Below are 16,851 nucleotides of genomic sequence, written 5' to 3'. Positions count from 1 at the left end.
TCAAATGTCATCATATATCTCATGTCTGTAGTACGACTGGCTGGCCAAAGCCCTGATCCGGACTCAGGGGGCACAACAACTCTACTATACAACTCAGTTTACTGTCATGCCACACGCTCCTCGAGCCCTTGTGGTTGCATTAACTCCACTAGCAACGGTACCATGCTCTCAATATCACAACCCATCATTAGGGTTTCCTTATCCATCCATTAGGGTTTTCAGTGCCATATACTAGAAATCATTATGTGGTATTGGCGTTTCATCAATCACATGTATGTATTCCCCTTTCGAAATTGCACATTTTATTTCTCACAATTTAGTATTCATATTGTAGAATTAACGGTGTACTATTCACATTTCACATATTCACATTTCCCATAATCATATTTCACATTTTCATATTGCAAAATTAACATTGCAATATTTTCATTTCACATATTCACATTTCCCATAATCATATTTCACATATTCACATTTCTCATATTCATATTTCAATATCAATATTGCAAAATTTTCTATTGCAATACTTACATTTCACATATTCACATTTCTCATGATCATATTTCTCATATTCACATTTTCTCATTTTCGTATTGCAGAATTAATATTACAATATTTTCATAATTTCAATGATATTTTCTCAATTCATAATTCATCTCATCTCATACTATCATATACATATCTCATTTCACAATTACACAATATTTCTCAAAACACATTTTTATACTTCACCTTTCCTTATTTTCTCAGAAAATACATTCCCTGCATATTTTACTTCCATCATTTTCCCACAATTCAATTCTCATATCATAATACATTTCGATATCACATATTTCACAGGATAATTTATTCCCACACAAATTTCATCTGATATTTATATCATAAATAAATTTCAGATAAAATATCATACACCATTTTCACATATTTCTCAACCCATAATTTTCATAAAAAGACTGCTATAATTTATTCCCCTTACCTAACTTACTGAGATGCTTACAATTTAATCTAATCCTATGTCTGTGTTGTTCCCAGCTCAACACCTTGAAATTTATATATTTTTTTTCAAAAGAATACCACTATATACCCATTTAACACAAGATCTTAGTTCAGAAAATTCTGGTAATTCTGAAAATAACAAAATAACCTTCTCACCCTGATTTTGGGATGGTGCCCAAGTTGGCCTAATCAATAATCTACTTCGGCAGACTTGTAGAGAATTTCCCCAGGATCAACGTGGCAGCTTTTGATCGTCGAATCAAGGAAGATAGGGGCCGAAAGTCTAGAGAGAATGTAGAGAAACCAAGCGAAAGAGAAAAAAATGTGGAAAAAATTTAACTTTCCTCGTTGAATCCCGATTTTGGCTTATATATAGAGTGTTGTCCACGTGGGCTCGTTGATGAGACATGTCACCTCGTCAACGAACTCATAACCTTCGTCAATGAACTTTAGGCCTTGAAATCATCCTCTCGGTATCTTTTTGTCAACGAGACACATGTCGTCATCAACGAGTTTAAGAAGGCAACTCGTCGACGAGCATAGGGCTCTCGTCGACGAAGCCCTAAAGATTCCCTTTTAGAATTTCTTTTCTTCTTATTTTCTTATCCTTCTCTTTCCCTTCCTCTTTTCCTTTATCATTAAAAAAATTAAAATTTTTGAATCTCTAGAGTTCGTCGCCTGATTTAGTGATTGGAAGCTGCTATGAGGATCTAGGGGAAATTCTCTACAAGTCTAGTGGAGTGGATTCTAGAATAGGGACTTTTCAGGCTTTTACCCAAAGTTGAGGTAAGGGTAGAAATGAGTCGTTAGTCTAGTATATGATTATTTAAAAGGGGTGTATGGGATTAGGGATGTTTAATAGTTGTTGATCTGGTATTTGAGTTGATAAACTAGGGTTTTTGAATCAGGATTGGGGTAAGCACCATAGGCATCATTTTGGGGTCCTTGCTGGCGTAGTTTGGGAAACTAGGTAAGGGGAATAGGTTAAGTCAGTAGATTTGAAATTTCACTGGTTAAAATGGAAATTATTTGCATATTTAGATGATTATCATATGAGTATTGAAAGCCAACCATTTGAACTGAGATTTTGAACCTAGGGCTATAGTTATTATTTGCGAAAATGGAATGATTAAAGTAATGGGTTTTCTGAAAATTGTGCAGATAATTTGATGTGTATTTGCAATAAAACTAATGATGAACATGAGTTGGCTTTTGTTATTTTAGATGATATAATTATGCATATTATTTAAATGGTGTGGCATGAGTAAAATGAATATATTGTGATGAATTATGATATATTTATGAGATGTTGGAAATACTAAAATGTGATGAAAATATATACTGCATGTGAATTGTTTAATCAGAGCACGATGTGAATGTGAAATTGCAGTGTTATGATTTGAAAACTCCAGTGGACCATAGTGAGGCAGAAAACTGTTGCTCGTGATTTCTGCAAAGCTTAGTACACCCACATGTCTTAGAAAGAGTGTGGAGACAAGATGGTCGATTGGGCTGAGAAGGGTTGAGTCCCTCATGGAGTCTAGACTAGTATGGGAACAACCAATCTTACTTACAGACTGAAGAGGTTGTTACTAATTTAGCTCTGATGGGCTAACCAGGGTTAAGTCCAGCCTTCAGGTAGCACAACGTGTCATGGGGGGAAGCATGATAGTGTTTATCCATTTGACAGTGAGTTCTAAATGCATAACTGTTAATTTAACCAAATGTATAATATGAGAACAAAGAATGAGGAGCGAATTTTTGTGATGTGTAATTTGAGAAAGGTCTCGGGGGACGGCGATACGTAACGCCCCGATGACGATTATTGTGAAAGGTCTTGGGGCACGGCGATATGTAACGCCCCGATGATGATGGTTGTGAAAGGAAAAAGGGGACGACATGACGTAACGCCCCGATTCTTGAGATTTAGCCCGAGGGCTTGTTGTAAGGGGTGACGATACGTAACGTCTCTTAACGAATGTGAACTGCAGTGTTAAATGTATTATATATTGTAGTATTATATGTATTTGGGGTGAAGTATACTGACTCACTTATGAAAATGAGTAGCTTGGAAGCTATCCCAAGTATAGGAGCTACGTCGTGTAATAATTAGCCCAAATAAGTCATATTGTCTCCACGGGGAATGTAGATTAGTTCTAAACTAGCATGAAATAGGCAAAGAAAATAAGAAAACAAATTTTACTGGACATGGTTCAGATTCAAAATTTTGGGTGTTTTGAAACTTTGTGGTGAAATTGAAACAAATTAAAACCTAAAACAAGAACATAATGTGCATAAGCAGGAGAATAACTAACATACAATTAAACAAATAAATTAACTAAGCTAACATAGTACAATCCATTCAACCATCTTAACAAACTATAACAAAATCAACCTAAATTAACTAAGCTAACCTAAACAAAAGTCCTTCAACAATAAAATAACCTAAACACACTACTTAAACAAATACTTAAATCTAACATTAATTTTAAACAGATGTAGCGAGCAAACTCAACACAAAGTATCACTTAGACTAGATTTAATGACTTTAATTAAAAAGGAAAACAAGCTGACCTTAATAATAAAAACAACCCAAATAAAATTTCATTCCAACAAGTATTTAAGATTTAGAACTAAAAGAGAGAAAGTAAAAGCAACCACTCTAAATATCCCAAACAAAAGTTAAACAAATATTAAAATGGCACAAGGAGAGAGAGAGATAGTGAACCCCCAAAAAAAAAAAATCTCTTTAATAGTGAAATGGATTAATGCACCAACCAACTCAAAGAGAAATTTAAATTCAACATTAACTCAAAATACGAATATTCAATGGAATGATTCACCAAAACTAAATATTAAAACATGTATAGAATGACAAAATGAAAATAAATAACAATAAACAAACTAATAAAAAAACTAGAGAGAGAGAGAGAATAAACTCAACAATAATGGAAGTGAAAGTGTTCAATGCATTAATCAACATAAACTCAACATTAAATTATCCATTAAAATAACAATAAGGTGCACAATAACTAGCTAAACAAATTAATTAAAATAGAGAGAGAGAGAGAGAGAGAGAGAGAGAGAGAGAGAGTGCTGCTATTCAGGTCTCCACACAGCAGCTTGCTACTATGTTCTTTTTCTCTTGCGGCGCATTGCCCTCACAGCTCCCACACGCCACCTTCTCATCTTCTTCCAAAACCCTACACTCCCCACTAAAGCCAAAAAAACCCCCCCAAAAACAACCCTAGGCCCTTTTTCTTTTCTTTTTTTCTTATTTACTCTTTAGCTAAAAGAACCCCCCAATCACGTGCACTGCCAGCTTGCCAAGAAACCCTATTCCTCCTAGCCTTTTCTCCCCTTTCTTTCTTTTGCTTTTTTCTTTTCCTTTACTGCCCTCCCTCTCTGAACGCACCAAGGCCTCACTTTGGCCAGCACACACACACAAGCCCCGTTTTATTTTGAATTGCATGGCTTGGTCACATCAATGGACCCGGCCCACATCTTTTTATTTCTTCAATTTCTTATTTTGTTTGCTCTATTTTAATTTTCTATCCCCCAACAAAAAAGTCCTATTTTGACCATACTAAAGCTCGTATCTCTCAAAGTTTAAAACATGAAAGTTGTAAATATCTTTCTCAAATTTCCCCAGAATTTTGAATCGTCTTGATTGGAGCTTGGACGAGAAAGTTACGCTCAGATTACGGAGTAATGCCGAAACAGTCTATAAAACAGCGTATGGTAACTTCACATCCGATTTCAACCTTAATGCAGCTAGTATTTCTCAAAATACAAAACATGAAAATTGTAGAGCGTTTTCTTATCTTTTTACAGCATCTTGAATCATTGGAATCGGAGGCCAGATGAGAGAGTTACGCACAGATTACGAAATACTATTGATTTTTAGCTTCCACTATTGTCCTGCAATAAAAAATACCAAAAATTCATAATTTACTCAATAAAACCCAAATGTTTTAAAAAAGACACAATGTTAATTTATTGATATTAATTAGGCATTTAATTAAAAATATAATTCATAATATATGAATTAAAACACCTAATTATGCAATTTAAGAGCGTAATCACACACCCCCCCAACTAACGTTTTGCTAGTCCCTAGCAAATAACGTGAATGCAATCAAACCAAGGGAGAAGCACTAAAATTTTAATGGTTATGAAAATTACAGGCCATGAAATATGCTTAATGAGTTTAGGAACATCGAATACAGATTAATCCATGTTACGTCTCAACTAAAAGATTTGTACGCCATTTAGTAAAACAACCAAGATAATGGAGTGTAACAAAGTTCACGTGTACAAGAGAGGATCAGAATTTCAACATTGACCACCAGCAAACATTAACGGTTTCAAACACAATTAATTAGTTTAAGACAACTGCACGGTCTCGCTCTAATTCAAAACCATTGTATTGGCGGCTTTCATACTATTACACTTTGAAAGGGACCAACCCTTTTGATTAGTTAGGACCTCAGTAGTAGGTCACGCTACTACAAGGCACCCACTTTTTTTATTAGTTAGGACCCCTGAAAATAGGTAGCCCTTTCCACTACACAATTGTTCCCCTCTTTTTATTTCCCTTTTTTGTTTTTTCTTTGTTTTTTTTTTTTCTTTTTGCAACTGATCCCTGACTTGTTTCTTATTTTCATTTGCTTCAAACTTTTTATTTTTCCTTTCTTTCTAAGCCATTAGGATATGGTTCATTAAAATTCCAAACAAATGAAGTGTATATTAACTAGAAATGGTCTAAGGTAGTCTTTCTAAGTCTTCTAACTTGTGAAGTGTGTGTAATAAGACTTTCAACATCCTTCTCTTGGTTACAACTAAATGAAATGGATAAAACTCTCTTTTGAGTCAAACTTTGATTGCATTACATCCTACATGTTCCATATCCTCAAAAAGAGAAAAAAATAAAAATAAAAATTGGGCATGTAACATTCACAAATAAGGAGTTTAACATGCTCTGAGCTCAATAACAGTATTTTTCAAAATGTGGACCTAACTAACATGCAAACATCACATGCAATTTTCACATTGAAATTCATCAGGTGGAAGCACACAGTATCACACAATATCACATAAAAATGCTCTCCTCCCAACTAAAATGTAGCATTGTCCTCAATGATTGAAAAGAGAAGCAAAAGAATGATACTGAGGGAAGTAAAAGCACACTTGGGCAGAGCAGTAAGGGAAAAGGAAAACTGAAACTAAAGGAAAATGTATCTGCTAATAAACTAAAATAAGACAAAATAAAACAAAATGAAAAAAAAAAAGGAAAGAAAAACATTACAGTATGTCTGGTGGAGGCTCGAGAGGAATTTCATCTTGTGGGTGCAGGTTTATAAATTGAATTGGCGAGTCTCCAAATTTGAGTCGCCACAATGAATCAATCTTGTTACCAGCACAAAAGTTAGCCTCAATTAAATCAATGCTCTCTAAGGTACCAGACAAAACATGTGTAGGTTGGCTTCCTTGTTTTAACAAGAAAGGATCTTTATTCAGTATATTGTCCAAGAAATTCAATTCTTTAAGAACTAGTCTCTGAGGAAAAAGTTTCGGAATAGTTACCTTCGGTTCTTCAGAAACATCAACATTAGAATTTTTACCTGGTTTCTTGAAATTTAAGCTCTCACCCTTTTGCTCATCCTCTTTATCAAGTGTACCAATCACCTTACCACTGCAGAGATTTGTTTCAGTATAGCACTCCTTGACATTTACCCCAGTCGGGAGAGACGGTTCCATGGCTGCCAATCTCTGAGAATAAGGTACCACATGTTGGTACTCATTAACTGATTTCTTCACTTTTGAGCGTGCTTTCTCTATTTTTTCTTTAACTTCATCTGTCTTAATTGGAACTTCAAGTGTCTTATACCACTCTCCACTATGTACTGCTCTCAATGGCTGAGCTGCAATTGGTCTTCTGTCAATCCTAGTGTTCCACTGCCGAGCATAGTCAACTAAATGATTCAGAAAACTCAATGCCTCATTAGGCTCCTTGTCGAAGAAATCTCCTGAACACACAGTATGAATGAACTGTTTCAAGTCAGGAGTCAATGTAGTGTAGAAGTAGTTGACAAGGCGCCATGATTCAAATCCATGGTAGGGACACATATTGACCAGATCTTTAAATTGCTCCTAACTTTCGTGAAATTTCTCGCCAGCTCTTTGCTTGAATTAACTGATTTGTTCCTACAAAAATTGAGTTCTCTGTGAGGGAGAAAATTTATGCAGAAATTCACATTCCATATCATTCCAACTAGAGACAGAATGAGGCATCAAAGAATTAAGTCACATCTTCGCTCTATCCTTCAAAGATGCAATAAATAAACAAAGTCTAGTTAATTCATTAGTTCTAGCACTAGGAAAAAAAATATCGCAAGTCAATTCAAACTCCATCAAGTGTTGATAAGGACACTCAGATTCCATCCCGTAGAACTGAGGTATCAATGACGTCCTCCCACGTTGAGTCGTGAAATTAAGTGCACTATCAGATAAAACAGTGTAAGATGGTGCAGTGGTGCATGTAAGTTGCAAAAAATCCATAAGATTGTGTTGTGCTGGTGCAGCCATATATTCTTCAAAACTCTTTTTTTTTTTTTTTTTCGTCTTTTATATTTTTTATTTTTCATGAAAACTATTAAAATAACGGGAAAAATACTAGTTTGAAACTAAAACTAACATTCCCTGGCAACCACGCCAAAAACTTGGCTCACTTCTAAAAATGAGTAGTTCGGAAGCTATCTTAAGTATAGGAGTTACGTTGTGTAATAATTAGCCCAAATAGGTCAGGTCATCTCCACGGGGGATGCAGATTAGTTCTAAGCTAGCGTGAAATAGGCAAAGAAAATAAGAAAACAAATTTTATTGAACATCGTTCAGATTCAAAATTTTGGGGGTTTTGAAATTTTGTGGTGAAATTGAAACAAATTAAAACCTAAAACAAGAATATAACGTGCATAAGCAGGAGAATAACTAACATACAATTAAACAAATAAATTAACTAAGCTAACATAGTACAATCCATTCAACCATCTTAACAAACTATAACAAAATCAACCTAAATTAACTAAGCTAACCTAAACAAAAGTTCTTCAACAATAAAATAACCTAAACACACTACTTGAACAAATACTTAAATCCAACAATAATTTTAAATAGATACAGCGAGCAAACTCAGCACAAAGTATAACTTAGACTAGATTTAACGACTTTAATTAAAAAGAAAAACAAATTGACTTTAATAATAAAAACAACTCAAATAAAATTTCATTCAAACAAGTATATAAGATTCAGAACTAAAAGAGAGAAAGTAAAAGTAATCACTCTAAATATCCCAAACAAAAGTTAAACAAATATTAAAATGGCACAAGGAGAGAGCGAGAGACAGTGAACCAAAAAAAAAATCTCTTTAACAGTGAAATGGATTAATGCACCAACCAACTCAAACAGAAATTTAAATTTAACATTAACTCCAAATATGAATATTCAATGTAATGATTCACCAAAACTAAATATTAAAATATGTATTGAATGACAAAATGAAAATAAATAATAATAAACAAACTAACAAAAAAAACTAGAAAGAGAGAGAGAGAAAAAAAATTCAATAATAATGAAAGTGAAAGTGTTCAATGCATTAATCAACATAAACTCAACATTAAATTATCCATTAAAATAACAATAAGGTGACTTTAACATCAATGGACCCGGCCCACATTTTTTTTTTTTTTTCAATTTCTTGTTTTGCTTGCTCCATTTTAAGTTTCTATCCTCTAGCAATAAAGTCTGATTTAGATTATACTAAAGCTCGTATATCTCAAAACGTAAAATACAAAAGTTGTAGATCTCTTTTTTAGCTTTCTCCAGAATTTTGAATCGTCTCGATCGGAGCTCGGACGAGAAAGTTACGCCTAGATTACGGAGTAATGCGGAAACAGTCCATAAAACAGCATATGGTAACTTCACGTCCGATTTCGACCTTACTACAACTAGTATTTCTCAAAACCCAAAACATAAAAATTGTAGAGCATTTTTTTTATCTTTTTGTAGCATCTTGAATAATAAGAATCAGAGGTCAAATGAGAGAGTTACGCATAGATTACGAAGTACCATCGGTTTTTAGTTTCCAATAATCGCTCTGCGATAAAAAATACCAAAAATTCATAATTTACCCAATATAACTCAAATGTTATAAACATGACACAATGTTAATTTATTGAGATTAATTAGGAATTTAATTAAAAATATAATTCATAATACATGAATTAAAACACCTAATTATGCAATTTAAGCGTGTAATCATATACTCTCTGCCTGAGGGCTTGCTAAGAAAGGCGAATGTCCTGATTAATATCAGATGTAACCATATTGAGCTACATAACGTATTAGGGCAGAGGGAAGCTACTTATATGGGCGGGTAATCTTCCCTATTCTTGGGAACTTCTGCCTGTAAATATTTGTGTGAATGTGTGTGAATACGAGATAGACTATCCACGTGAGGGCTTACAAAGTAAGGTAAGTTCCCTGATATGCTTGACTTGTAGCCATAGGTTGCATAAGGTACCAAAGTAGAGGGGTGCTACTTGTATGAGCGGGTAATTACCCCAATCTTTAGGAAACTCTCGTTAAATAAAATACGCTGCACGTGTGTGAGTAGGGACAAAGAATGATTTCATAATTGATGATTAATTGTAAATGATGATTATATTTTGTATACAAACCTCATGATAGTCACACACTAGTATTAATCTATTCCGTCTTATTGAGATGTGTCTCCCAATATGAATTTCATCTTTTTCAGAACCTCCGCGTGATCGAGCTTAGCGAGCTCGGGGTTGGGTTTGTTGGCACAATATTTTTGTGAGAGGGTACAAATTTTGGTTGTATTTTTGGTTTATGTTTTTAACTTTCTGAGATGTGTATATGGATATTGGATGTTGGGAAATTTTTTGGATTTTTATATAGAACTCTGGTATATTATTGAGGATGTTTTTTTTATTTTTCTGCTGCGTGATTGAGGTTATGATATTAGACACGGGTGATTGGATCACATCATATCCCGGGCCCACTTGGCGGGTTTGAGGCATGATAGAGTGGTATCAGAGCATTAGGTTGTTAGGTTCTATAGACTCTATGCTTGATTAATACTAGAGTATAGGATCAAGTTAGGATGAGGATAGGAATGGGTATATTAAGATACTATTAGGAATTCTAAGTTGTTTTTCATTGCTTCGAGGAAAAAATCCTTTTACGGACTTCTGTGATTTTCTGATTCAGTCGCGAGTTTCAGAAAACCACGGTAAATCCGTCGATGGTGATGTTTCCGAGTAGAGAGATGGAACTTGAAATTAGAACTCGAAGATTTGGTTAGCTGATAGTGGAAAAAGTCTTTGAAGGAAAATCTTATAGTTGTGTTAAGTGATCGAGTAGAAAAATTTTAAGGACGAAATTTTTATAAGGAGGGGAGAATGTAAAGACCCGAAAAATTTATGTATGGAAAATAATAAAGGAATGAAGAAAGGAAAAATTTTTTTTTAAAAAAAGAAACAATAGGCTTTGTCGACGAATCCCATGTTTTCGTTGACGAAGGTCCTTTAGTGTTTCATCGACGAAGTTCAGGCGTTGTCGACGAAGAGATCCCTAATGACAGAAATTTCAGGATTTGGGTTCGGTGACGAGGTCCTTCTTTCATCAACGAACAATCTTCAGTAACTCATCGATGAAGACATCATTTCGTTGACAAGGTTGGCTGAGTCAATGGCTTATAAATTGAAATTTTCATTTCTTACTCATTAAGCAACCTAAAATCTTTTGTTTTCTCTCTCTAAAATGACGTTCTTCACCTTACCTCTTCGATTTTCTCGCCGTTCGTCGCCTGATTCGACAATCGAAAGCCGCTACGAGGATCTAGAGAAAATTCTTTACAAGTCTAGCGGAGTGGATTCTCGAACGGGGTCTTTCCAGGATTTTACCCAAAGTTGAGGTAAAGGTAGAAATGAGTCGTTAGTCTAATGATTATTTAAAAGGGGTGTATGGCCTTGGGGATGTTTAATAGTTGTTGATATGGGATTTAAGTTGATAATCTAGGGTTTTTGAATTAGGGTTCGGGTGAGCGCCATAAACATCATTTTAGGGTCCCTACTGGCGTAGTTCAGGAAACTTGTTAAGGAGAATAGATTAAGCCAGTTGATTTGAAATTTCACCTATTAAAATGGAAATTATTTACGTATTTAAATAATTATCCTATGAGTATTGAAAGCCAACCGTTTGAACTGAGATTTTGAGAATAGGGTTATAGTTATTATTTACGAAAATGGAATGATTAAAGTAATAGGTTTTCTGGAAATTGTGGAGATAATTTGATGTGTATTTTCAGTAAAACTGATGATGAACATGGGTGAGCTTTCGTTATTTTAGATGATATAATTATGCATATTATTTAAATAGTGTGGCATGAGTAAAATGAATATATTGTGATGAATTATGATATATTTATGAGATGTTGGAAATACTGAAATGTGATGAGAATATATACTGCATGTAAATTGTTTAATCAGAGCAAGATATGAATGTTAAATTACAATGTTATGATTTAAGAACTCTGGTAGACCATAGTGAGGCAGAGTACTGTTGCGCGTGATTTCTACAGAGCTTAATGCACCCACACGTCTTAGAAAGAGTGTGGAGACGGGATGGTCGATTGGGCTGAGAAGGGTTGAATCCCTCTTGGAGTCTAGACTAGTATAACATAGCCAATTTGACTTACAGACTAAAGAGGTTGTTACTGATTTAACACTGGTGGGCCGACCAGGGTTAAGTCTAGCTTTCGGGCCGCACAACCCGTCATGGGGGGAAGCATGACAATGTTTATCCATCTGTGAGTTCTAAATGCATAATTGTTAATTTAACCAAATGTATAATATGAGAACAGCGAATGGGAAATGAATTTATGTGATGTGTAATATTGAGAAAGGTCTCGGGGGACGGTGATACGTAACGCCCCGATGACGATTATATATTGTGAAAGGTCTCAAGGGACAGCGATACGTAAGACCCAATAACGATGGTTGTGAAAGGCAAAGGGGGACGGCGTGATGTAATGCCTCAATTCTTGGGATTTAGCCCGAGGGATTGCTATGAGGGACGACGATACGTAACGCCTCTCAACGAGTGCCTAATGTGTATGGCTGGATTGAGGGATGACGATACGTAATGCTTCAATCTCAATGACGATATGTATTTGGGGCGAAGTATACTCTCCGCCTGATGGCTTGCTGAGAAAGGTGGGTGCCCTGATTAATATCAGATGTAGTCATATTAGACTGTCTAATGTATTAGGGCAAAGGGAAGCTACTTTATGGGCGGGTAATCTTCCCAATTCTCGGGAACTTCTGCATGTAAACATTTTTGTGAATGTGTGTGAATGCGAGATATAAACTATCCACGTAAGGGCTTACCGAGTAAGGTAAATGCCTTGATATGCTTCAGTTGTAGTCATAGGTTGCATAAGGTATCGGAGCAGAAGGGTGCTACTTGTATGGGTGGGTAATCGCCCAAATCCTTGGGAAACTCTCGTTAAATAAAATATGTTGCGTGTGTGTGAGTCTGGATAGAGAATGATTTCATAATTGTGGATTAATTTGTAAATGATGATTATATTTTGTATATAAACCTCATGATAGCCACACACTAGTATTAATTTATTTCGGTTTATTGAGATGTGTCTCACCTGATATGAATTTCATTTTTTTCAGGACCTCCACATGATCGAGCTTAGCGAGCTCGGGGTTGGGTTTGTTGGCATAATATTTTTGTGAGAGGGTACAAATTTTGTTTGTATTTTTGGTTTATGTTATTAGTTTTCTGAGATGTATATATGGATATTGGATGTTGGGAAATTGTTGAGATGTTTATATAAAACTCTTATATATTATTTATGAGGATGTTTATTTATTTTTCCACTGCGTGAATAAGGTTATGATATCAGACACGGGTGATTGGATCAAATCACACCCCAAGCCCCACTTGGCGGGTTCGGGGCATGACAAGCTATTTATAAATGTATCATTTTTTATTTAACTATGTCCAATCATTCTTGGTATCACATCATTTTTACTTAGAGTACGTACATATTCATAAAATGTATACTGATTTTTTGTATAATTATTATTTTGTAGGGTCTGCGAACTGTTAGGAGAAGATAAGGACGATGCCAAGCATTGCAGTTAGATGCAGCATTTTTTTTTTTTTGTATTTTTTGTTATATGAACAAATCATGTATACATGATGTTTCTGAACAATTTGTTATATATATATATATATATGAAGTTTTATGAACAATTTATGAATTTTTCATTAATTAATTCTAGTTCAATGTCATGTGCCAAAAATGTAATTATAGGTTTTGACAGGGATTAATGGGTGATTTTTAAAAAAATTAATTATTTTAAACTTTTAGTGACGGTTCTAGTTGAGATAGTGATTATTAATGACGGATTCCCAAATCGTCACTAATAGTGGCTTTTTAATGATGATTTTAAAATCGACACTAATAGTACGATTTTAGTAATTTTTAGTAACAGTTTTGATACCGCCACTAATAGTATAACTTTTAGTGATGATTTTGAAATCTGTCACTAATAGTGGACTTTTAGTAACAGTTTGAAAATCCATCACTAACAGTTTGAAAATAGTTATGTTTAAAGAAAACTCACATAGTTTAAGAATAGTAATGAGGTTTAGATTTTAGAAAGACTCACACGGTTTGAGTTTCTATTTTGATTTGGATTGAGACTAATTTCTTATATTTTAATGTCTACAGTTTTACATACATGAATTAGGAATTGTTAATTAGTAAAAACGGTTGATATAGTTACTAGAAAAGTTAATACACAAGCTAATGACAAGTTCTCGTATACAACTTCTATTATTATGACACAAAATAAATTATTAATAAAATAATAATAAAATTATATTTAAGAATGGCGTAGTGTCAGCCATCTGTCATGAATTATCCAATCCGAACCGTTACCAATCCGTCACTTAAACGAGTCGAATATGGATTATGAATTTTTTGCCCAATAATTCGCCTAATCTATCACCGATTATCGAACCCGGTTGAAATGATTTAAATTCACGGAGGGTGGTGTGGAAATATTATTGGATGTTTGGTAAAGGAGAATGCGAATGAGTTCTATGAGGCCCATTATTATAGCATATTTTTTAGTAAATATGTTAGAAATAGTTTGTAAAGATAGGATCTGAATTTCTCTTCATCATTCTCAATATTTTTATTTAAAAGTATATTTAACTTGAATCGAAGTAACATAATAGGATGGTAGGATACTTAAATTCACTGGAGGTTGAAAATTGAAACTCCAAAGTTCAATCAATATTGCAATTATTAAACTTAAACTCGAGTAGTGCAGATTCTTAAAATTTAAACTTGATTTAATTAAACTTAATTTAATGATAAATTGTATTAAATACAACCATAAAAATATGTATTATAAATATACATAATAACTTAATAATAAATATATACATAAAAATATATATTAAAACTATTTATACAAAATTTAATTAATTTTAATAAAATAATATTATAAAACTTTGGAACTCAAACAACGTAATAGAAGGAATGGAATGGACTGGCATGGAGAAATTTTATGTTGCCATTTGAAAAAATAAAAATAAAATCAGACGAAGGTGATCAACACCATTCTTCGGTGACTCTTCATCTTCACTCTCCCCCGAGCCGCAAACACATCCGGCATGAACCATTCCACTGTTCCAGCAAAAACATCAGATCACAAACACAGTCCTTCCTGCTTGAATCAAGCGCGACGCGAACTCAAATCCTCGATCAAAGCATTCAAATCAGAGTGAGATGATCCACCTTCTTCAACTGCCCTCTTTGCCATTTCTCCCAGTGCCTTTGCCCTGCTCCTCATTCCCTCTGCTTCTTCCCCCGCCATTACCATCCTCACCGCCCTCTCAATCGCTTCCCTCTTCACGCTATCTCCCACCACTCTGCTCCATTTCTGAGCTCCGACCGCCACCCCAATCCTCAGAATTTGAGTCACCAGCTTCTCATTATAAAACTGCTCTGCGTACACTGGCCAAGTCACCATCGGCACCCCTGCGCACACCCCTTCCAGAACAGAGTTCCACCCGCAGTGAGTCACAAATGCTCCAATGGCTTCGTGATCAAGAATCAGCACTTGGGGTGCCCACCCTCTTATGATTAATCCCTTTCCTTCTATCCTCTCCTCGAATTGTTCAGGCAACCAGTCTTCGTTTTGATTTTCCTCTTCTTCGTCCTTCCCCTTCCTCACAACCCAGATGAATTGCTGCCCTGAAGCTTCCAGAGCCCTGGCGATTTCGAACAGCTGAGAGGGAGGAAATTTAGCCACGCTTCCGAAGCAGATGTAGATTACTGAATTGGATTTCTTCGAATTGAGCCATTTCAAGCACTCGTGTTCGTCAATGGCGGCCGTCTTCCCCCTCTCTGCTTTCTCCTCATTTCCTCTGTTGCAGAGCGAAACCGGCCCTATGTGCCACGCCCTCCTTCCCATTACCTTCCTGTAGTGATCGGCATAAGCCGGTTCAAGCTCGTAGAAGCTGTTTACTACAACTCCGTAGCTTCTCTGATCCGCTTCCCGAGCTCGATCCAGCAATTTGGTGAAATCGTTCTGGATGTTTAGCCTTTCGTGTTCCGGAATTTGCAACCTCGTCATTTTGATCTCGTCTGGCAAATTGGGGAGGATGAACGGCTCGGAATCGGAGGAAACGCGTTTGTAAGGCTCGTAGAGTCTCAGCGATGCCATAGAACAGAGAGAAAAGAAACTAGTTCCATGGAAAAGCAAAGTTGGAATTCCAAATCTTGCCGCTGCATCCGTAGCCCAGGGGAAGAACATGTCGGCGACAAGGCAGTGGGGACGGGATTCTTCCAGGAACTGCTCGAGCGGGCGTTGGAGCATGGAAGTAGCCCCGAAGAACTTCCGAGAAAGGTCCGGCGTGGTGGCGGCGTCCAGGTTCTCGAACCCTTCCGGCAAGCCCACCTCTTCGGAGGGGAATTTGATTGTTTTGATGCTGATTTCCGCACCACCGCCTGCTCTGTTCCTTCCGACTGTTTTGGCAAAGAGAGGAGCGTTGCCCGGCGTGGTGATTATGGTAGTTTTCACACCGCGCGCGGCGAACAGCTTGGCCATGTCCATGGACGGGATCAAGTGGCCGTGAGCCATTAATGGAAAAAACACCACATGAAGCTGATGATTTTCAGGATCCATGGAGATGGGAAATTAATCACAGCGCTTCAAGAACGGAGGATGAAGATGAAGGAGAACGGATCCTGCAAATTGTTTCTCTTTTTTATCACATGGCATCCCTACATATATAGACGATTCAAAGAATTTAGAGTGTTTTGAGAGACTTATCCGACCCAGTGAGTGCTTCCAGTGGGGCCCGGGGGGTGGTGGGGGGGCGCGGGGTTTATGGGCGCCGGTGGTGGTGGTGGTGGTGATTGAAGCTGCTTTTTCCAATAATAAGAAAAAAGCCCGACAAGAATCTATAAGTGGTAAGCAGTGGCGTCATAGAAGTCAACTTTTGACTTATCTTTTCCGCGGCGGAAGTGATTCATTGCCAAACGGAGGGAGTGGGAAATGGGAATGGTTTCAGATTTCACTTTCACCGGCCATCTCTGCTGTTTGGTAACACCATGACAGAGTCCTTGCCTTGTTTAATTCTGAATTTGATTCTCTTGCTGCATGCTCCATAAACTTGAGATGGGAATGTCTTAGTTGGTAGTGGAATTGGGTTTCTCTTGCCCAATGTTAT

The 16,851-nt window shown here is 36.0% G+C and overlaps 1 protein-coding gene across 1 annotated transcript; it reads right to left on the bottom strand.

Moving 5' to 3' along the window:
* Positions 1-14,590: 14,590 nt before the first annotated feature.
* LOC131154884 (scopoletin glucosyltransferase-like) lies at positions 14,591-16,554 on the bottom strand. The gene has a single exon (XM_058107692.1). It carries the CDS (start codon positions 16,302-16,304, stop codon positions 14,850-14,852), a length of 1,455 nt encoding a protein of 484 aa, XP_057963675.1. The 5' UTR covers positions 16,305-16,554; the 3' UTR covers positions 14,591-14,849.
* Between the last annotated feature and the right edge of the window lie 297 nt (positions 16,555-16,851).

The sequence above is a fragment of the Malania oleifera genome, chromosome 5 (assembly GCF_029873635.1).
Source record: "Malania oleifera isolate guangnan ecotype guangnan chromosome 5, ASM2987363v1, whole genome shotgun sequence".
Taxonomy (NCBI): domain Eukaryota; kingdom Viridiplantae; phylum Streptophyta; class Magnoliopsida; order Santalales; family Ximeniaceae; genus Malania; species Malania oleifera.
This window is presented reverse-complemented; position numbering and strand designations above follow the sequence as displayed.

Coding starts and splice junctions, on each gene's coding strand:
- LOC131154884 (XM_058107692.1), bottom strand. CDS start 16,304: ATGGATCCTGAAAATCATCAGCTTCATGTGGTGTTTTTTCCATTAATG.